Raw genomic sequence first — 23,846 nt, 5'->3', positions numbered from 1 at the left:
TAAAGCTGAGGAATTCAATTAGATCTGCATATATTTTAGCTTGACTTCTTAGGAAAACAAATAAAGCTATTTGTTGTCTTTTTAAAAGTGTATGTCAATAGGCATAATTTTTGCAGACACTACAGAGTGAGAGAATAGGAGACTGGAAATCATCAATTACATTAACAGTGTTTCTTACTATTACATTGATTAAGGATAAGAACTACTCCTGCCATTCCTTACATCAGTAAAGGCCATACATGCTGGCATAGCTCTAGGATTCAACGTTTGACCACAGGGAACATATTCTATAGAATTTTGTGCTCTAGCAGTCAGGTTTATGTTCTTTAGATGCTCGTAGAGGAGAATCCAGACATAGTTTGCTGGATCGGTCTTGGCAAAGAACTCAAGATAAAAATTTATTATTCTTAAAATGAGGCTACACTCATGTAAAAACTCAGAGTATTTTATATTAAAATTTCACTATTAACTTCAGTCTTACCTTTCCCCCAAACCAAAATGTTTCCACTTGAGTCTCCTGTAATAGTATCACCATTTTCAGAAAAGGTCACACACAGGACAAACTTTGGCTTCTCTTGTTTCTGCATGGTTTTGAAAAATATACACTCACAGCAACACAAACCCCATTCATTTTAACTATATGCATTTGAGAAATTTAATTTAGTCTTATACAGCTCTATTACTTAAATATCTACACAGGAGTTAAACACATTTCTACAGTCTAAACAGTTATTCTGTGCAATGAAAGATGCATCAGCTGAGGCTGGTGGCCCAATCCGCATCCTTTAATTACAAGTTGCGGATAGAGAGAGTGACAAGGCCTGCCAACTTTTAACACAAGACCAGGAATGCTCTGAGATAAACCCAAATTCCCCAACTCCCACATAATCCCAAAGGCTTTAAGTATTTAGAAATGGCTGAAGATGCAAACAAGTTTTATTGCTGCAATTTTCAAAATTTCTAGGAGAAAAGTATTACTAGAGAGTTTCGCTGCTGGGTAAGAATTAAGAAATCACCTTTTCAAAGAATCTTAAGGTTCAGTAATGGAAACGTTGCTTTGAGACCCCACATTTAAAATACTGACAGCAACAAAATAGTGAAATATATAAGTGGACAAAAAAATTCACTAGCCACTAGCTTCCAAGGACATTATTTACAATGTTGACTACCAGTGTGTATGGCCTTTGTCTCTCCCCAGCTAAGAATGTTCTCAACTAAGGGTACCACACTTTAACATTTGTGACAGCCATCAAGAATAACAGAGGTAGCCCAAGTAGCTTGGAAATTAAAAAAGAATAAAAAATAAATGTAACAAAATTTAAACACATTATCTCAGCATCTTCTCCTTATTTCACACTAAGTATATAAACTAACATTGCAAAATAGTTGTTTTGACTACACTTGCAAGCCACAACTCCGCAAGCAGTTAACTGGGCCCCACTGGAGTAACCTGCAGTCACTGCAAACATCCTACGTTTGTGCATGCAACTGCTGTAGAGCTTAGTCTACATTTAAGAACAAAACCAGATCAAGACCTTGAAATGAAAATGTTGTTAAGCAAACAGTGGCAAGCTCAATCTGTGTTTGAATTGCATATGTGTATGTGTCTGACCAGAACAGAGGAAAAGGGAAGAATATTCATATTCACGTAATTTATGGGGTTTTCCAAGTCTTTCCTCTAACAAAATAGAAAAACCCCAGCGTGTAACAGACATTCTATGTTTTTAACCTGAGGTAAGCATAGAGAGCCTTAAGATACTTTCATTCTGATGGGGGAACAGTATAAAGACTATAGGAAAAGGATAACTGCATTTCAAAACTTCATTTTGGTGACAATCCACGGAAAAGTTCTCAGTGCCATACATCCTTATTAACCCTTACTTCTGTATGACAGTACCATTATTATAAACATAAAACTAAGGGAAAATTTTATTTTACCTCAAATAATCCTTGCTTTTTGATAAGGGAATTCCCTTCTAGTGTCCAAAAATAAAGGTGTGATTTTCCACAAGTAACTATTATATTTGTATCAGTAGGGTGAAAATCTGCAGCAAATACAGCCTCATTAGAGCACTTGGAAGGAAAAAGAAAAACATTGTATCAAAATTTAAAATTCAAAGGAAACAAAGCAAATATGAAATGCTTCTCTAGTTAAATTAACTGATCAACTGATTTTCAAAAACTTCTGAGCTATTCATTTATTAGTATAGACTGGAATACTTTGGCAGAATACTTTGAAGTCAAAAGATTTTATAAGTTACTATCAAAAAGTTACCCTGCAAAATTATGTCAGATAACGAGAAGTTCTGCACAAAAGATTAGTTTAAGACATTACTTTTCTGCACGTGCTCCTATCACTGCTGCCTAGATTTTTCTAATCAATTCTAGAATGTCTACAACAGCAAAAATTTTTTTAAAAAAGAAACAAACTATTGGTATAATCTCAACAGTGACAGAAAATATTCCCTTTCTTCATGTTCTTTGCCTTTTATAAAGTGAATGCGTTAAAAAGGCACAAGAAGTTAGATACAGAAACACATTTTATGGCAAGAAATCCAAATCTACATACAAGCAAGTAGTACAAAATATCTTATTGCAACACCTTGACATCTGCCAGCTTTTCTTCTTTCTGCCAGTCCCACACAGAAAGCACGTGGTCGTTTGAGTCATCCACGGAGCACAGGCTACTTCCTCCATTCTGAGGCAAAACATGGAAAATAGTAATGCATCCCCAACCAACGTTAGATATAAATACACATTCAAAATAATTAAATACTTGAGCAAGTCCAGCAGAGAGCTACCAAGATGATCAGGGGCCTCGAGCATCTCCCTTATGAGGAAAGGCTGAGAGACCTGGGTTTGTTCAGCCTGGAGAAGAGAAGGCTGAGGGGGCATTTCATAAATACGTACAAACATCCAAAGGGTGGGTGTCAGGACGATGGGACTAGGCTCTTTTCAATAGTGCCCAACGACAGGACAAGGGGCAATGGACACAAGTTGAAACACAGGAAGTTCCACCTGAATAGGAGGAAAAACTCCTTTCCTGTGCGGGTGCCAGAGCAGTGGCACAGGCTGCCCAGGGAGGCTGTGGAATCTCCTTCTCTGGAGACATTCAAACCCCGCCTGGACGTGTCCCTGTGCCCCCTGCTCTGGGGGTGCCTGCTCAAGCAGGGGGGGTTGGACGAGATGATCTCCAGAGGTCCCTTCCAACCCCTGCCATTCTGTGATTCTGTGATTTTTAGTTATCCCATAGATCTCCATGAAATGTAACAATTCATAGGAATATTGAAAAATAGAGCTAAAAAGGTATCTAAAAGAGGAATTCTTGCAAACTCTAGACAAACAGACTTTGTCAGGAATGAGGTAGATACCTCTCTTTAAACAGTCAGTGATGGAAATTCCCAAAGCAAACTACACGCCATTATCTATACTGTTAAGAAAGCTCTCCCTTATAATTATCTTGAGTTTCTTTCTTTGCAGTTTCAACCAATCATTTCTTGTCATATCTGCTATGGACATGGAGAACAATTTTACTCTTCATAGAGGAATAATGGATCAAAATCAGGGAACATAGTAAGAAATTAGAAAACAATTTATTCCTGACAGGTTTCTTTTTTATATTTATGTCTTCTGTCAGTCTTTTTAACCTAATGACCCTAATTCTTTTAGTCTTTCTTCATGCATCATATTTCCTAGACCTTCTCCAGTCGGTCTCTATTTTTCTGATGTATGAATCCAAAGACTGAATGAGAAACCCCAACTGATACTCTACCTGAGCTGAGGGGAGCTGACCAACACCTTTCTCACTAGCGATGATCACTGCTGTAAATTCATCAGATCTTTTTACAAACAATAGCTATCTGGAAGGTAGGTTTTGGACCATTTTTTCCAATCTTTGGTGTTCATTCCTAGCTGTGCATCTACAGTGGAATAAACCATTACATAATGTCTAATTGCTTTCCAACCCATTCGAATATGATTTTTGTATCCTGTTGCTCCTGGCATCAGCTATGTTAGTTTTGACTGCAGATGAGCTTGTCGGAACAGACTGAGCCTGTGGTTACACAAAGACTCCTTTGCCAGCCACGCTGACACAAACAGTCCTTCCCGTGCCACCCATAGCACAGTTGCTTGTTGCTACCTCTTGAGCTGAGCCACCGCAAAAGTTTGGGCTATCACAGAGCGAGCCTGTTGGGTGAACAGATCAATTTTGCGGGGAAAAGAGACCTAAGCAAACTCTGCTTAATTTCTTTCTATATGAGGTTGCTTGGTTGTTTTCCTGGTGAATCAGGTCCCTAACACACACCTCAGACACAGCTACAAAAATAACTGCCAAGGCAACTCAAGAGGCGGGACAGAGACAGGACTGAGTAGCCTGAAAAGAGGGCTGTCTAAAACGAGATGAGCAGTACTGCTACCAGATGGGAAGTGATGCTCAAAACAGGCCAAGCTATGACTGCGAAATCACAGCATAAAGCAAACATATCAAACACTTGCTTTCTCCTGGCATCTGCCAATAGTGATCCTCCATTATTAAATAGCTATTTTTTCCTCCACAGAGATATTTAGAGAATCTTTGCTTGCTATTCATTTTTGTTTATCCTTCAAAGCTGATCTTGAACTGTGTTGGCTTTCACCTTTGTATTGTTAACCAGCCCTCCCAATTCCCTCCTCTCTTTTCTACTTTCTATAAAATATTGTCACCAGTAGATTTCAAGTGTTTGTGGAAATTTTCACTGAAGTACATTTTACCTGTGGAATACACCATTTAGTCCTCTTTTTAAAATCACTGCCGAGACAACCAGAGACCACCACATACACCACTTACAGATTCTGTTCTACACAGAAGGTTTCTAGACTTGTGTGTGTCAGGTTACAGACTCATGTTTTTCTATGGGACTTGAATGCTGCCTACGTCATCTTTTTTTACCTCCCTCGTAGACTAGGGTTCAAAGGATGGTGCCAAGAGGCTAACAACAGGACTCAATTCTTTAGAATCCTTTATCCACGTGCCTTTGCTGCTTTCAAGCAAAAGATTTTGCTTCTCCTATCATAGTCCCCATTTTTAAAATCCAAAATCAGGGGTACGAGCCACTGTAGAGGTCTTTCATCAGTAATCCTTAGGCATGGTGTAGGGGGTTAAAAGATGCAGAAAGAATAACTTTCTTATGTAGGGAGAAACATAATGGGATGATTAAAGAGAAGTGGTAAGGATACTGAAATTTCAAGAACACAAGTACTTCTGCAACTTCCTTGAAGAAATTAACTGCACTTATGGTATGTATGAGGTAGATCTCTGAGACTGCTGAGATATTGCTAACATAAACTGTTGCAACCCAGTTCTTTCCAAGCTTTCCTCCTCTAAAGAGGAAGCTGAGAGAAAAGACAGAGTGGAAGTTTGTTTTGATCAAGGAAGGTAAATTTGAAAAACTTCAAAGTCTTGTTCAGCAAACATTGTTAATAAAACTATTCATTAACTTTACTTACAGATTTAGAAAAAGCAATGCAAGTGACAGCTCGGTCAAAAAACCCCATTCCGATGACATGCAGTGTATTCAGAGTTACAGAATCCCAGACACGCACGTGTGGTGGCAATTGCTATAAAACAGACACAGAAATAACAGCTGAAACAATGGTGGCAAAAAACCATCAGGGTTTAAAAAAATGAGAATGCATCCAAAAAACATTTTAATAAAATTTAAGGTATGAAAATTATCAGAACTTGCTAGAGATGCCCAGCTAAGCACAGATATGCTACAAATGATATGCTGATTACTGTGCCTAGAACCAATATCTGGTACTGACTGTCCAAAGTGTGCATACAGCACATCAGGTCTTACTGATTTTTAGTTCACCGAAGTTAATGGGCACTGAGATATCCTTCAATAAGTGAAAATTGGTGATGACCTTGCATCGTGGGACCTACTGTAGGTCCAAGATCATCAGTTTAAACTGTAGCAACTGAAATAGTTTTGGTCAACATCAAACAGCAAGTGCAAAAAAAAAAAATAATTTCCAAAATGTAATTCATTTCAGTGTTATAAAAATGGCCATAGAAAGAATTGTACAACAGTAATCAGAACTAACTTTCTTTTTGTACATAAAGTTCAAGGTATACGTAATGGCCCAGGATGAATTCCCTATGAAAACCAGGTGGTTCCCCCTCCCTCCCCTCTATCTTTGACTTCTGCACCACACAGACAGCCCAAGCAGGCTGAACCTCGTGGAGACAGAAACACTTCTCAAATCCACTAGAGGGCAACCCCAGGAAGTACTTGCTGATTAAGTTCCATTTTTAAAATAGGAGTTTAACGTGGAGTCTTCAACCTTTGCAGGAAAACAAAGGCCGTGTTTTAGTTCCTTTTTTAACCTGCCCTTTCAAATAAAGGGAATTTGATTTCTTAAAATATCGGGGGGGGGGGGGGGGGGGGGGGGGAACCAACATCCATCAGTCTTTCTTGCTAGTAAGTAGTGAAATTGTCCTTAAAAATAAATAAACCAAGGCCACCGCAGTATCCCAGTTATATAAATGGCTTTTATATAAGCTTACCTATATACCACATTCCCCTCAAGAACAGATATCAAAACTTCAGGTTTTATTTCACAAATAGAATGGTAAGGAATTATATTTATGAAGTTAAAAAAATAAATCCCAGAGATTTCTCTAACACAATAAAAATTAATAGTTTATGTTACTCAACTAAGTTACCTTTACATAAACTTTATACTGCATAACTAGGATTTTGTTTTCCTCATGTACTTGAAGTAGGTAGCATATTGATAATCTGTTTTTATCCTAAAATTCTTCTTTGACATCTACCCAAAATTTTGCAATAGTCTGGCGGTGACATCAGCTGTGTACTCTGCTGAGTAACTTTTTCCTCATGCTTTTCCTGCCTCTGCTTGTACCCATTCTTCCTCACTTGTCTTAGCTCTTTGGAGCAATGTTCATCTTACTCTGTTCAAATAAATTCCTGCCTACAGCTAGGCTTTACAATAATACAGGTAATAATAGAGAGAAAAATATTCTTGCCTAGATGATGGCAAGAATTTTTTTTTCAGCTAACAACCCAAAGCCACTCTTATTTGTACTTTGGTTTTGGTCACTGTGGTCAGAAATGAAGTCGTATAGTGTACAGTTTAATCTCCGCTGTTCCTCCTCCTTTTCCCCACATCCACCTGCCCTCTCAGGTCTCCGTTGTAGTCTCACCCTTCCATGCCTCTTTTGGAGACCAGCTCCAAATTTACCTTCAGTCTGCGTAAGTAATGGAACCAGAAACCGCTAACTGATCTTGATAATGGAACCAGGTAACATTGACAGTGTGCAATAGGCACTCTCAGATTAAGTTTTGCTTGACTTCAGTTCTAAAACGTAAGACCAACTTAACTGTAACATGAAAAGACTATAGTGTGTATCTTCTTAATAACATATTCTTATGAAATATAAGCAACTGTATGTCAGCAAAGGGGTCACTCACTTTTCCATCCTTGGATGTCCCTGCAACTTGACCCGTTGCTATAGTGATCCTATCAGGATGGACAGCCAGGCTAAAAAAGAAAAGAAAGAGTGGCCAAACTTAAAGCTATTTATTATCTATTTCATCAAACTTTTACCGAGCTTGTAATAAATAGCCCTATTTTAGCCATATAAAGCATATAGTGTACATGTAAACATTTTTAAAATATAAAAACAGAACTGACAAAACAAGTTTCATGCTTTTATTCAAAAAACTCTTCTTCCCTTATGAACAAGGCAGTGATTTGCTTAACCTGTAATACCTCAAAGCATTTATAAAACATGTCTCAGTCTTGTTGGGATTCATCTCACTTAGATTTAAATGATTGCAGGAGTTATACAAGGAGTTTACAATTTGAGCTACTAATTTAACTTCAGCTATCTCTAATCAGAGGTTACAGAGATCTGGTCAGTACAGTCAATCTGTCTAACAACAATCTCCAGAGCAGACAGATGTATCCATTCCAACATTGCTCTTTAGGCTGTATTGACCAGATATTCAGCAACTTTTATAGGGAGATGCCAACTTCTCTCTAATACTTTTCAAAAGGTAAAAAAAGTCCTTTAGTAAGTAAGAACAGGATACAGAAATTACGAATTTTGATTCTAAAATTAAAAGTGATATTTTAAAATCTGTGATCAATGTTAACTAATGTCTCTAAGAGAAAGCAACCTAAAATTTGTATTGAAGTCTGGAGTAAATCTGTTTTGCTCTAAATCCTCTCAACTTTTTTTTCACTGCTTTGCATAAAGTTCTAGGGGCCAAGTGCCCTGCAAAATGAACTGTGGCAATAATTAATTCAGCTTTATCCTGAAGAAAGGTATCCTCTTTCCAATAAACCTGAAAGCTTTGAACTATCTAAAGACTGAGAAAATTTGAAAGAAATAAATTAGATGGAACAGGTCGAAGTTAAAAAATTCCTGGTAAAACAACCAGATCATACAAACAATTCAGTTTTATGAAACATGCTCACAATGCAACCAGATTTGGTTATCAGGTCTATTTTTGGCTTTCAGGGACAACAGGTGTTTCATAACACAATCTAAAGAAGGGATATCAAACTCACTTCATACATTAGGGCCCATCAGATAATCTGGGTGGTCTTTTTCAGCTACACTCAACAAGCAGATACCATCAAGGTAAACCATATATTTATTTAGATTTCAATTTAATGATACTGATATTCCTGATACCTAGTATCCTATAAGCTTGAACACAATTAAATCACTCTGAAGCCCGAGCTGGCATGCCTGCATGGCAGCAGACAAACCAGGCTGCTCAGGACTAGTTTACAGGATATCTGCCATGACGTAGACATGCCTGAAGACTACCAAGAAGACCACAGATGAGATTACAACTGTTTAGTTGGTTAGAATGAACCTAAAGGACTTGTATCTGGCACCCAGACCCAGGTGAAGATGAGTAACTCAATCCTACTTAAAGAGAGGAAGGAGAAGAGTCTAAAGAAGACATTAACATTAACTCATACTAAAAACAGAGTAATGAAAATGAGTAGATCTATAGATTAAGTCAGATTTCTACTTTTGTCTATTGTCAATGTAAAAGGTACATTAGTAATGGAAAATAAATTTTCTCAAGTAAATATGAGGAGAAATTCTTAGCAACCTAGAGAAAGGAGGAGTAATTTGGACGACATCAATACGGCAATTCTGTATAGACACATCCAAATGAGGCTGCACAGCACATACGGCAGCACAGACTTCAAAGCAGGTTTCACAAGCAAACTCAGGCTCTGTTGGGCGTGTATTTGGATATCCTCAGGTCTGTGCTATCACACCCTGACAGCAGTTGCTTCGTGTGCTGACTAGGCAGAGCTATAACAGACATTTGACATTCTTACGTGACTACAGTCAGACCTTTATTTGTGCAAATAGATTGTCAGGCATAAGGCCCCAACCTATGCAAGACTTGGAGGTTAAATCACTTGAATTTTCAAAACGATATGAAAAGAACAAAACATTACCTCCCAAATACTGTTTTATGATGAAAAAAGAAGGGTTATTGGGTAACTTACCACTTCACATCATCATTATGACCAGTGTAATGTCTCTGAAGTTGCTCTTCCACATTGAATAACACGACTACAGATGCGATGAAATATACAGTTTCGCCCGTTGGAAGAAGATAGAGATTACTGCGACAGTCCCGACCCCTATATCCATAGCTAGCATGTTGGTCAAGCTGCAATAACATTATCCACCAATGAAAAAATTCTTAAAAATAAGGAAAAACAAAATGGATTTTCTGCCCCTGTATTTCCTGAAGCGGGCATCTCTTGGCTTGAGCACAGCTTTATCACTTGACAGCCTTCAGAACTCCCTCCCTTACTACAGTAAAGAGAACTAAAGCATTTCACAGACTTTGAGTTACTGAAAACCTATACATCCTACAGAAAATATACGGTAAAGAATACAGGAATTTGTAGACATACTATCCCTTTAGTATCCTCTGGAATTTGCTGAATGCCAGACTAAGGCAATATTAATTTTGTCCCAAGTGTATTTACTACTCACACTGGTTGACAAAATAAAAATTTAGACTTGATGGAAACGCTAATAAGTCACTCAGTACATCTTCCCGCATTACATTAGGACTGATTGCATTATCCTGTGTGCAGGTTGATTGATTTCATTATGCTGGGCATTACCAGCCAGATGGATATGAAACCGTAAAAAGGTTACATCATCCGTTCCAATTTATTTTTGTAGTATTTAAAAGGCAGCGGCCCAGATTCTGATGTTAGTCATATCAATACTAATCTAAAATTAATCCGATGAAATAACTGGAATTAATCCAGAAATAATCTCATTTAGACCGAATGTTAATTCAGCCAAATTATATAGTTTTACTCTCCTGAAAAATCATTAGGGACTACAACTATTTTGGCTTTCTTTTTTTATGGGAACAGAGTAAAACAGCATTAGCAGAATCTTGGCAAAAGAGAAGTGCATTGTAATTCGGTCAACATGGAGAAACTGGCCGCAATAAATATATGAAGAGGTACTGAAGCCCCAATCATATTATATTTAAAAGAGGCTTCTGCACTGTTCTCTAGGGTCAATAATCCAATCGAAAATACTCATGCTAACATTATCAAAAAAAGTAAGTACAATAGTTATCTTCCTTCTGAAATAAGAATTTAAATAACAGCTTGCTATTTTTTTCTAATAAATGCAATAGAAGTAGTGCTCCATACCCTATCATCAAAATGTGCATTCAAAACCACAGCTTTTGGACCCCCAAACCGAAATATTTCAGCCAAAGTTTCTTCCAGTCTGAGATACTCAAATTTGAAGACATGTAAACAACCAACATCTTCACATTACAAAGCATTTACTATCGGTTTTGAATGTGTCTGTAGAGATCAGAATTACTACTCTAAATTGCAGGACAATGCTTTATTTATTTATTTATTATTTATTTTTCTCTAAGGCCAGATACCACTATTAACTGAAGCCAGCATAAAACTTCCCTAGTTCAACAATACATAATCGAGTTTATAATGACCTAGAAGTTGAAGCTAGTGTAAGAAATTGAACTTCTTTTTTTTTTTAAAAAAAAGTCAAGTAGAAACATTATACAGACATTCATTCAGAACAAATCTCTGTGCATAAAAATAGCCATTAAATGGGAAAGATTACATTATTTTGGGAAAATCTCCTTTCTTTATGATCCTTCCTGTGGGGGACAATGCTGCATTGAACTTGCAATTTGCATGACTGCTGTTGTCAAACACTCAATTTCTATCAGACATTTTACTCGTATGTAAACTCCTGGGGTTGATCTCTCCTTCTCTTCACTGTTTCCCACACTCAGATTTGGTGGCTTCAACTTGGATTTGGTGAGTTGGCACTTCAGGGAATGTTATCTTGACCTTTTCTTTTCATTTGGCCTGCAGCTTTTGTTTTGAAACTCCTGCTTGCCAAGTGAGTTGGTCTCAAACGGATCCGTGCAGACCACCGCTCCCCGCCCTGATGTCCCCAGTACTGATTTCTTACTCGGATTTCACCACCTCTGCCCCAGCCCTCCTTTGTCCTTCATCACTTAGCATTTCTCTTTCTTCTTGTCTGAATATATCTGATGTGGTCTGAACCTGTTTCAGCTTACCCAGATACCTGTTAACATGACTGTAAAACCCCCTTAGGGTTCAGGTATGCCCTGAAATCTACACACATTAGATCTTCTTCCTTCTGTTTCTCATCATAGTCTGCTTTGTCCTTTCTGTTTGGCCATCTCAATATCTTGTTTCTCTATCCCCATTCTTACATTATAAAGCATTTCTGGTGTTAATCCCACAGCCAGGCTGATTTGCCTGCTACAAAGATGTTTTCTCCTACACCAGTTCTGTTACCCTCCAAGCAAACAGCTCAGCTTAGCCAACTTAACTGGAATGAATGCCTGCAATATTGGTTGGTTTTCTGCTGTCTTTGTCTTTCTCCTTGAATTACTTTATGCTCCTGCCCCCAGCTTTTCTTTATATCATTATAGTCTGTAAATTGGGCATTATCTTCTCTCCCTCTCTTTTTTTTTTTTTTGTTAAATGTCAGATTCCATCTACATACTCCTAATGACAAACAGTTTTGTTTTATGGTTGGGGTTTTTTTTGTTGTTTCAGCAAGCATCCTAACACCTCCCATATCATCCTTAGGCCCCTTAACCAAGGGGCACCTTACAAGTGTAAAAAGACATAATTCAATTCTGTTGTGATATATGATAAGCCTTGTACAACAATTAGATGGTAAAATGCTGCAAGCAATATTTATCAGTCTCATCTCAGCCATTTTATTAATTTTGTGGATTTGTTGTTTTATAACTCATTTGCAGTTTTCTCTGTACACGTTACCGATGCAGTTCCAGCAGAGTGGGGTAGGACCTACAGGCTCAGCTGCAATAGGAATAATAAGAATGGTTACTAAATCCATCGTTAATCTCTTGTGAATACAACGGGACTTTTGGAAACTCCCTGTGTGCATTCTGAAACCACATGCAGTTCTATTTATACAGCTTCGAAAAAGACTATTTGCAGCCTGTCTTCTTTTTTATGAAGGCAAAGCAGCTTCCTATTTGCACTGTTTGGGACCAAAAAAAAGTCTTTTTCTTAAAATAGAAAACCTTATAAAGACTTCATTTTTCTAAAGATAGTACTTACAAATAGACTCAGATCTTGTCGCGTTTATACTTTATCTTGAATCATGTATTACATACACTAAGATTTTATAAAAATGAAATGTCATTTCTTGTTTCAATAAAGAATATATGTTCTCATTATATTTAAAACTGAAAAGTGAAAATTGTCTATGTAATGAAACACTGGCTTCTGTCAAGTTAGAATTCTGTAATTATGTCCACTCATAGAAGTCAGTGGAACATTCTGGTTGTTTGATACTTACGGTGCTTAAACACAGTTTAAAACCTGAATTCAAATATTAATTTTTTATATGGTATGTTATGAATTTATTGCTAAGCTCTTATCAGTTGCACAGCGCTATTCAATTTAGGACTTACTCAAGTACTGAAGTTGATTATAGCATCCTCTAAAGCACAATGGTGCATATTTTATAAAACACAGTTTAAAACTATAAATTACAGCTGAGAATCAGCAAAAAAACCTGAGCTTGTTTTATGCATACTGTAATTAATAATCACAGCTTACAATATGCCTATTTCAATCTGCAGCTAGTTAGCATGTTTCAGGCTTAACCTTCAGGCAACATTTAAGCAAAATCTTTCTTAAGCTGCCACCCCGTACTTCACAAGGTGCAGAACAGCAGCCTCAAGAAAATAATACCTATTTTAATATAATGTTGCTTCACTAATGAAATAAACCCTATTAATAAAGATCTTAATTTTGCTATACTTTAGCTTGAAAAATTATTTAAAACAAATCATTAAGAAATGATTGATTTCCAGTAGTCCTTTAGCACAGAAAGGATACACCCATTCCAGTTTAAGTCTCTTGGCTGGTAGTTCTACTTTTGCTTCCAAATTGTAAGATTCCACTTGCTCTTTGGGCATGTACATGGTAACAGGACGTCCACGAAGAAACATTTTTACGTATCCTTCCTCTACAAAAGGTCAAAAATGTTTAGCGTTACACATAAAAACCATCAGTGGAGAACTCCAGCGCTCCTCCATCCCTTCCCACTTAACAGTTTGGTGTGTTACAATTACAAAATGACACGCAATCTCAAAATCAAAATTAAGCAGGGTTTCTTTCTTCCTAAATCATAGTGACTAAGCATATTTTTTTAAAAAACATTAAAAGTCCCTTTTTCCTTTAAATATTTTGAGCAGCAGAATATGAACTAAACAATGTCATGAAGAACTACAAAACCAAAAGGACTGAAATCAAACCTTTTTTTTTTTTTGTGAAAAATAATGTTACAATATTACGGTTTTTTAAATACTAAAAATGAAGGGGAAAACATCAAAGACTACAATTAACGCAGACATGCCACTTAAAATTAATTTTATTTTTTAATCAATATTTACAGTGAAGCATCAGCATCTAAAGTATTTTCCAACACTCAGTTGCATTCTTTGCATCTCAGTGTAAAGATATGCTTTACACTTGATACAGTGTTAGAGATACATTCGAAATAAGGAACACAAACAATTAGTAACCGGAATCATGCTGATGTACATGCAGAAAAGATACGTGCTTTAAGAATTACTAAACATTGAAAAAGGAATGACAACATTGACAGCACATCAAAAGAAAGGAAAATGACATACAGGAAAGAAGCTACAAAAACTGAATTGGCTGACAGAAGTAAACATTTCTAGAAGAAAATACTAAAAGTAGTGTGTTGAACTGGTAAGAAATACTTTTGGGGGAGAGAAGCAGGGATTAATAACAGATCTGGAAGTACTGACTTGGGGACTTCATGGGGCTTATAAAACTAGGAGATCTGGGAAATGCCATGAAGGTCTGACTAGGACTTTTGGGAACTGGCAAGGCCAAAGTGGGTGTCCTGTGAACTTCTGGTGAAGTTTGTCCAGATTCAGAACGTGCTGGCTCTTGCTGCTCCATCGGCAGATCAAGGGGTTCAGCCTTGTTCTCATGCGAATCAAGCAGTTTTGGAGTCAGTGACATCTGTAGAGTTACTAGACAGAATAATCGTGGGCACAGAGGAAATGGAAGGGCAGAAGTAACAAAATCATGTAAATGAAAAAAAATTATACAATTTAGGACTTTTATAATTATGCTATGAATTGTTAAGTATCATTACAACTATACCTTTTTTTTTTATTTGAAAACTAAGGCTTTATTTTAATTGGCAATATGCATACACTACAAATCCTGACTAAATGAATAAAAGTTATCCTTTGAGCAAATAAACATCATAGCTATGCTGTAATACCTAAATATATGTGTATTTTGCCTTTAGATTAATTCAGTTGGGAAAGAGATCTACCTGATCTGCCACAATAAAGTTACAGCTAGGGCTCTCTAAAATCCTGTCATTTACAGAATTCATACATAAAATGAAAACAACAGAAAACTGAATGCTAAAAAGAAGCAATAATAATGATGAAATAATGGTGACAGATGGTTGGAGCTTAAGATGCCTGTTAAAATGCTAGAATACTGGAATTGTTTTTAAAAATCTACTCCAAGAGATCTGTATTGGAAAATAAACTATAGAGGGTAGAGCATTAAACAGCAGAGCATTACAGCGCTATTTGCTTGCGCATGCAGCATCTATTTAATGAGCTTGAAACACATGCCAGTACTACTGATATGCTGGTGCACTGGAATTCAATAGATTTTCAGCAGTGACAAGCCCTGACTGAGCTTATCAAATGCTGGGAATGAATGAAAGTTTAATTCATTGAACTGCTTTTCTCACCTGAAACTTATGGGACTCATAAAACTTGGATTTAGCCATCTACAGTAGAAGTATTTGACCTAGTCACTCAAAATTCCTTTTCAGAATAAACAGGGAGAAACAGGTACTTTTAGACAAATTATGCATGTGTCCAAAAGCAAGTACAGTGAATTATACCACGTATATAAATTCTGCCTTCTGAATGCCTCTCTCTCTACTATAAAGAGGAACTGAGGATGACTAGGTCAGGCATAAAAATCCATACTGTGTATTTATTTTTAACTTCTGGTAATATTAATTCCAACTGTACTGCTTTTTGTTAGTAATCCTAACATATTATCTACATAACCAATCTACATCCCTTTCCTCATATTTTTCATAACTAAGTTTTTAAGACAGCAGATTTCTAAATGTGAAGTTATAGATGCAAAGACAGACAATCATCAAACTACAAAGACAGACCAATGGTGAAACGTTTAGACAAATGTATCTTTTACAGCTGTAAAATTTACATTTTGTAAATTTGAAATTGTTGTTGAAAATAACTGTAAAAATAAACAGTTACTGAATTTAAATAAGAAGGCACATGAATGCCAATAGGATCTGCAAAGGAGACCACCGCTGATTACAGGCATAAAATTGTACAAAGAATACACAGAGGTAGAGACTCTCTAAAAGACTTTGCCTTGAGAACAAACATTCTTTGCTTTGTGAAATTTTAGATTCGTTGCAAAGCTGAAAGATGCTGATTAGTGGAAAAACTGTTAGGATTTAGCTATCTCTAAAAAGCAAGACAAATCTGTGATGATATCACAGACATAAACATGCATCAGAAATGTGCATATTTACACTACAGTTTAGCTATAGCTTCAGAAAACAATATGGTATGTTTAACAAATATAACTCTGCTTTATGACATTGAGCGAAAAGCACTGAGAAATTAGTTGGAGGCCTAGGTCTGTTTATTCAACATTCAGAAAAATCTAGTCTACTCAGTAAGAAAAAGCAAGGGAAAAACCAAGACTTCTATAATCATGTTAGGCTAACAGCAAAACAGCCAACAAAGGGGCGAATTCTATATGAATTTCAGCAAAAGTGCAGAACACCATTTCAAACACAGTGAACATCCATGTGTTGCCATATAGCTCTCTCAACATATTTTCTCTAATTTAAATTCTTCTGAAAAATTCCACAGGAATCTAAATTATAACCCGCTATTATCATTAAAGTGCACCTGAGGGTTATAATTCAGTAAACTGTATAATAGGTGGTATAATATTTTTGTTTCATTCAAAGGAACTAGGAAAGTTTTAATATTGCAAAACGCACACGAGTTAGAAAATTGCTGTTTATACATTGAGCTTTTATCCCACCAGTACCATTTTGCTTCGAGAGCTATGAGGTTTTGGAAGTGAAGCCTACCTTTGCAGTGTGTCACACGGCGCTTCCCTTGTGATTACAGAGACAGAGACAGAAGGGCTAGATAAAGATGTGTTTGAATACAATAAACTCGCTAAATACCTGCTCTACCTACTGTCCAGTCGCATTCTGCTGGAGGCTAACCTGGTGCTTGGCAGAACACTGAGCCACACTCCATGCCATATGTTGGGTACTTACAGTCCAAACCCTCTTTCTCCAGCTAGGGGCTCAGTTTAGTTCTTATACCATTAAAATACCAACTTGGGCTCCATTATGCAACTCTATGCTTAAAGTAAGTAGAATACCAAGTATAACTGTCTTAGAAGAAATCATTAATTTCAGTAGGAATTTTGTCCAGGTGAGAAGGGTAAAAGTAGCATCACATCTGTTTAATTACTGATCTTTATCTATGGGGAAGTCTCAGAAAAAAAATTATTCCAAATACCTTTGCTTACGTGGTGCAAGGGAAGAAAAAATGCTACACAAGAAAAGTACACTCTGTGCGAATCATAAGCTTTCTTTTTCTAAACCAACAGTTTTCATGAGAGGGACACGAACTGGGACTGTATTGCCACAAAATATTTAATTGCTTACTTAGTTTTATATATTATTGATTTCAAAATCAATTACACTAAACCCTGAAGTATGGCTTAAGAGCTTTGCTGGATGCTGATCAATCAGCTCAGTAAACAAAAGATTTTCTGCTTTTTCAGCTTAATGTATGATTACTGTTACAGAACTAGACACAGAGAGAATATGATACAACTGATAAATAAACCGTTTTTTTCCCTTCCTTATTTTGTTAAAAGAAAGCTGTTATTTTAGTTGCCCTTGGTTTTCCAGAACAAAAATAACTGCTACGTATAGTATTCTGCTTTGTATTTTTATTGAGATTGTTCAAAAGTTTCTAACTGTCTAATGACAAGGACAAATTCTGCTTTCACTTACACCTCTTATTTCACTTCCAAAATCTTTTTACAGTGATAATATGTAAGTAGGAAAAAAATTAATGCGATTTTCAACTTAAAGATAGACTTCCAAAACTGCAGTAACAAAACACCTTCTTTATTTGTAATTTGACAAGTTTTATTACAAGGCATTGGGACAGATACGGCATTCTTTAACAGTAGTTGAGGGCTCCCTTCTGTGACTAAATTAACAAGAAAGCATCATAGCTGGAAATTGGCATATGCCTTGATTAACAAAAGCCTAATACTGCTTCGAAAGGGAAGACACATATGGGGTAAGAAGACACGACCTTTTTCTTCTTTGTCATCTTACACAGAATCCTAACTGTAAAATAAATATTGGGCCAATAAGAACTGAAAAACTTTTTTTAAAAAATATGTCATCAGTAGCTTATAAGTATCATCTTTAGATTATTCCCAACACCAGTTCCTAGGCATCCACAGAAAAAAAAAAAAAAAAAAGAAAAAAAATCTATTATGTTATCACAGTAGTCAGCTGTTGGAAAAATTTAAAGTTCCTACCTGCACTGAACATTGGTTCCTTGGGTTTGCTGTGAAAGTAATGAAGAAATTTCTATTTTAAAAAGCACACACATACAGTCCGCACATATAAATGTATCAATATAATATAAAATTTAAAATATAATATAAAATATATAAAATACTTGTGTGTGTACATATAAATAAAAATACTTTTTTTGATTCTATTATTTACAAGGTAAATCCCCAGGGCAGACACAATTAAAACCAGCATATGTTGTGGCTTGTGGCTTGATGGCAGGTGTTAAAACTTTTACATTCAATTCTCCTTACATTCCCAAAACTATAGATTTTCCTCTACCAACTACCAGATCATGTTCCCTTGCAGAGTCAGTCCAGTTACAGGAGGACACAGAAACTGGTCACTAGTAGCTGCATCGGTTTTGGTTTCCAGTCAGTGGGATTCGTTACTCTGAAGCAGTTACAACCATAACAAAAAGCTGGGAATATATCCTTAACTAGAAAATCTCTCTGCATATGTGGAGCAGGGGAGGGTACTGTATCAATGCATATGTGGGCTTTGTTCTCTCTGGATTTGAGGAGCAAAGCAGAGTTTGACTCCTGTTTTTCTAATGAGTTTACCTAAAACACAGAACTGCCCAACAACCTCTTGGTGAAGGACAGTACTTGGTAAAACCCAGAAAGCACATATCCATCATGATTAAAATGTGTTCTCAGTGCACTGCTGCCTGGACGACAACCTGAAAATGGTTTGTCTTTGTCTTGAGAAAATATTTGGGAAAACTTGAGGGGAAAATACATGAAGCATGTGGAGAAGGAAGAGGCAGAAAAGCCAAGGAGCTCTCTGAATAGTACCACCCTGGCCAGAAAGAAGCAATCTTTTTCAAGAAAAGCCAGCCATTTGTTTTCTTTGTCCTTTGCCCCTGTATAATTAGGCTTGAGGGCGTTGTTTCTGCTGAAGCATGAAAGGGACACAAAGCTATATTATACAGTTATTTTTCCTCTCAGTTCCATTTTCTTTCTATCTAGTAAAACTTTTAAAATATCAGATTACTCTAGTATGTTTCTTAGGGTGATCCCACAAGGATCCTATCATTTTGCATTTTGATGGAGAAATGGTGAAGCATGAAGTGTCCCAGAGCTGTGATGCCATCTCCACATCCGTATCTAGACTGCAGTGGGCAGATAAAGTGAAACGAAAGAAACGAAACGAAACTCAGTTGGATTTTTGCACACAATTTTTTCTAAGCATAAAAGATTCTCTCTCTGCAATAGAAGTTGCAGCAAATAGTTTTATAGTATTTTTCCTTTTGCCTTGATTTTGCAGTTATATTAAGAATAATATATTTACTTAATGATAAAAACAAAATGAAACAAAAGAAGAATTCTAGTGATCCTACCCATTGATTCAACAAATTCTCATAGTATCAGCCTTGGTATTAATCATCCATCAAAATTCATGCTTCAAGCTGGCATGCACAGCCGATCTCATCTATAAATAGCATGATGCATTGCCATTGTTAACACCAAGACTAACATTTTCTTTTATGAATGAAGATATTTTTAGAAAATAAAAACTCGATGGGATGGAGCACTAGTCAGAAATGCTGCCATATTAGAGACAAAAGAGTCCCTAGTTCTGAACAGACCATGCTGACTTATTCAAGCTAATTGAGCTAATGTGAAAGGCTGATTCATTACAGTAATAAAGCAAACCACGTGTACTTTCTAATTATACAAACCCTAAGCACACATACAGCTCAGAGCTCTGACTACCCTTTTTCGTAAGCTTGAGTCACTTCCTACGTACCTAACCCTTAGGAAGGCTTACCCCTGGCTCATAGCCACCCCATAGCAGCACGGGAGGTTACGGTCATCTCCTTACTCCTTATGCTTAAAGCTTCTTAAAATAACTTTCTATAGCATTATGTTTTTGCATAACAGCCTACAAGTCTGTATACTCTGAAAAACATTAATTTCACAATTGCCTTTTTAGATTCCTGGCATGCATTCTGCTTTAAGCTTCATCTACAGACCAGACACAGAATCATAGAATATCTCCAATTGGAAAGGACCTGTAAGGGTCAATGATACAAATAATAAGGCTGTGAGGAGATGGTTAAGTAACACCTTCTTCCTCACTCTTTCATGCATACAGTTAGGTTTAGGAGGACAGCCTTAGCCCCCACCAAAAAGAACCATGCTCATTTTTCTTCTAGTCCCATAAGTTTTGCTTTATATCCTGTTCAATATCTTCATTGATGATCTGGATGAGGGGATTGAGTGCACCCCCAGTAAGTTTGCAGATGACACCAAGCTGGGTGGAAGTGTCAATCTGCTGGAGGGCAGGAAGGCCCTACACAGGGACCTGGACAGGCTGGATCGCTGGGCCGGAGCCAACGGTATGAGATTCAACAAGGCCAAGTGCCGGGTCCTGCACTTGGGTCACAACAACCCCATGCAACGCTACAGGCTTGGGGAGGAGTGGCTGGAGAGCTGCCTGGAGGAAAAGGACCTGGGGGTGTTGGTTGACAGCTGGCTGAACATGAGCCAGCGGTGTGCTCAGGCGGCCAAGAAGGCCGATGGCATCCTGGCTTGTATCAGGAATAGTGTGGCCAGCAGGAGCAGGGAGGTGATCGTGCCGCTGTACTCGGCACTGGTGAGGTCACACCTCGAGTACTTGTGTGCAGTTTTGGGCCCCTCACTTACAAGAAGGACATCGAGGTGCTGGAGCATGTCCAGAGAAGGGCAATGAAGCTGGTGAAGGGTCTAGAGAACAAATCTTATGAGGAGTGGCTGAGGGAGCTGGGGGGGGTTAGCCTGGAGAAGAGGAGGCTGAGGGGAGACCTTATCACTCTCTGCAACTACATGAAAGGAGGTTGTAGCGAGGCAGGGGTCAGTCTCTTCTCCCTAGCAACAAGCGATAGGATGAGAGGAAATGGCCTCAAGCTGTGCCAGGGGAAGTTTAGGTTGGACATTAGAAAACAATTCTTCACCGAAAGGGTTGTCAGGCATTGGAACAGGCTGCCCAGGGAGGTGGTGGAGTCTCCACCCCTGGAGGTATTTAAAAGATGTGTAGACGTGGTGCTTGAGGATATGGTTTAGTGGTGGACTTGGCAGTGATAGGTTAGCGGTTGGACTCGATGATCTTAAGGGTCTTTTCCAATCTTAACAATTCTATGATTCTATTTTTATATATATTGCACAGTGGCCCAGCTTCAAGAGGAAGCATGAGGCAAGTCTTTAGATAGCCTCTTCCACAGCATAAGGACACTCTACAAGGAGGTGAGAGCTGTGGTGCTGAACACCCTCAGGCTGCATGTGACAGAAATCGCAGAAAACTCTCTAACCGTACAATGATTGTTCTCACAGTGACACCAGCTCCACTAGCTCCAGCTAAGGCAATCTAGCAGGCACTCTTGATTAGTTCCTTGGGATACTTGCACGTTATTTAAGCACTGCATCACTTGTGTGCTGAACCTCCTCCCCGAGTCCAAAGTAAGTGATTTCTGATCAATATGATTCTCAATCCTTTGTGGCCTAATAACTGCAGAATGACATAACCGTTGGGTTTTTGTTAGAAAAAATTAAAAATGCATATCAAGTACCATGATCAACTTTAGAGCAGAAAACAATTTGGCAGATAACCGTTAATTATGTCATAATGTTTTTGTTTCTCAGCTATTTTGGAACCCATTTTTCAAGTGCACAGCACCTCCATATAGCTGCTAGAAGTCATACCTTTCCTTAATTTAAATGAACAACAACCTAATTAATAATTGCACCTTATTTCTTTAGTGGCTTTAATATGAAGCTGATTTTAGATAATTATCACCTTGTGCAGGTAGCAGGAACTAAGGATTATCTAAAAAAAAAAAAACCAACCAGATTTTGCAAAACACTTTACTTAGATTTTGACAGGTTTATCTTCCACTGCACAACATATGGAGAATTCACCTTTTGGGAACTTGAATTTTTTTGTTAAAAAATTGATAAAATACATGGAGAAAGGATACTGCAGGATTGTCATACGCTTGTCAAAACTTTTTTGAAAGACTACAGTCAATTGGAAAAGTAATGACATTTCACCATTGGTAGCTGTACTTCCTCCTCACATTCAGAAAGAATTCTTTCTAATTATAGAAATTTTAATTTTATAACAAAAAGTTTCAGTAAGAAATTTGTTTTGTTTACACAAGGTGGTGTTTTTTGAATTAACAAGGTCACAACCTAAGGGCTGTTGCTATAATTTGATATGTGCCATAGAGCAGGAAGTTATACATATATGCAAAATAAAAAGCAGAAAATGAGCCTCAGAAAAAACTATTAGCTTCAAGAGATCAATACGGAAAACAGCAGCTGCCTGTTAACGAATTCACGGAGACGACACAGCTGCATGAAGTTATGCACTATTGCAACACCTCATAGAACTTCCAGCTTAAACTAAAAGCAAGCTTTTAACTTCTCAGCAGTCCCTTCACTGGCCGTGAGTTTTTTTGCTTAGTTTTGCCTTTCAAAACTTTCAGGTTCACTTGTCCCTAAGAGTGTTGATATTTGGTTATCTGCTTCAGCAGTATTCTATCAGGTGTATGAAGGTATATATTCTCTGTGCTAGAAGGGTCTGAGATGCTTAGTAACAATTTTGTCCAAGTCTCCACATGCAGAAAGAGGCATGGCTCCTAAGTAATCCAATAGAAGATTGATTTTCCTCTCAAAAAGAGTATTTATTTAGGGATTACTTAAAGAGTTAATTGCTATAGTAATTTTTTTTTTTTTTTTTGCAATTGTATTTCAGTCTTTTAGGAAATTTAAACTGAGGTACCAAAGTCTCGTGAACAAAACCAAAACCACTTCTATTCAGTACCACTGCAGCATTCTCATCTCCTCAAACTACATTCCCCAAAGGCTATCTGTTGTTTATAATTATTTTACAAAAGATTTAAGAAAAAAAAATCGTATGCTGAGATAAAGTCCAATTTCCAGAAGTGCCAGCAGGCCCAGTCCTGCAAAGTTCTGTCAGCTTACAAAAACCTCGTTCACATGCATAGATGCATATCACCAAGAAGATTTTGCGCTGGTTAAATTTTTTGTTTCTGTACATATTTAATTTTATCTTCCTTGTTATAATTTTATAACCTTTTCCCTGATGGTATTCTTAATTTTTTCATTATTCCCATAATTTGCTAAGCCTCTCACAAGTTTCATAAACTTTGCATGCTTGCTGTCTTGCTTCATAGCTGAAAACATAAGCCAGGAAACTAACTAATTTTTCACCCATATTGGGGCTGTCCATTAGTACACAACAACCTCAGTCACTCCTTACATCAAGCAAAGATGCTGAAGGGATGTTTTGTGCCATACTGGCGGCTCATGATCAACCCAGCAACTCCTATGACGGCACTGATGCCCACTGGGAGCAGGTAAATTATGTTATTATGAGATCTTCATTATCATTCTGTTTCTATGGTCACATCAACTGTGGAACAGCAAAAGAATACCATCAACACCACTTTTTGGTGGTGAGAAACTGGAATAGGACAGGTGAAGTGAAATGGCCAAGACTAAAATTTGTCTAGGAAATACGGGAA

General features: G+C 37.3%; 1 protein-coding gene across 5 annotated transcripts in view; it reads right to left on the bottom strand.

Annotated features, from left to right (window-relative positions):
- Positions 1–23,846, bottom strand: part of EML1 (EMAP like 1) — a 130,132-nt gene that overhangs the window by 16,880 nt on the left and 89,406 nt on the right. For 3 of the 5 annotated variants that reach the window (XM_075103893.1, XM_075103895.1, XM_075103890.1), the window contains exons 5-13: positions 18,280–18,308; positions 16,793–16,819; positions 13,474–13,603; positions 9,553–9,702; positions 7,479–7,548; positions 5,488–5,598; positions 2,603–2,698; positions 1,939–2,073; positions 482–581 (exon numbers count right to left, since the gene is read on the bottom strand). In XM_075103893.1, coding sequence (XP_074959994.1) covers positions 482–581; positions 1,939–2,073; positions 2,603–2,698; positions 5,488–5,598; positions 7,479–7,548; positions 9,553–9,702; positions 13,474–13,603; positions 16,793–16,819; positions 18,280–18,308 — 848 coding nt within the window. The remainder of the gene's footprint in view (positions 1–481; positions 582–1,938; positions 2,074–2,602; positions 2,699–5,487; positions 5,599–7,478; positions 7,549–9,552; positions 9,703–13,473; positions 13,604–16,792; positions 16,820–18,279; positions 18,309–23,846) is intronic. The other 2 variants (XM_075103894.1, XM_075103891.1) reach the window with 1 other exon arrangement.

This window comes from Phalacrocorax aristotelis, chromosome 9, assembly GCF_949628215.1.
Source record: "Phalacrocorax aristotelis chromosome 9, bGulAri2.1, whole genome shotgun sequence".
In the NCBI taxonomy this organism is placed as follows: domain Eukaryota; kingdom Metazoa; phylum Chordata; class Aves; order Suliformes; family Phalacrocoracidae; genus Phalacrocorax; species Phalacrocorax aristotelis.
This window is presented reverse-complemented; position numbering and strand designations above follow the sequence as displayed.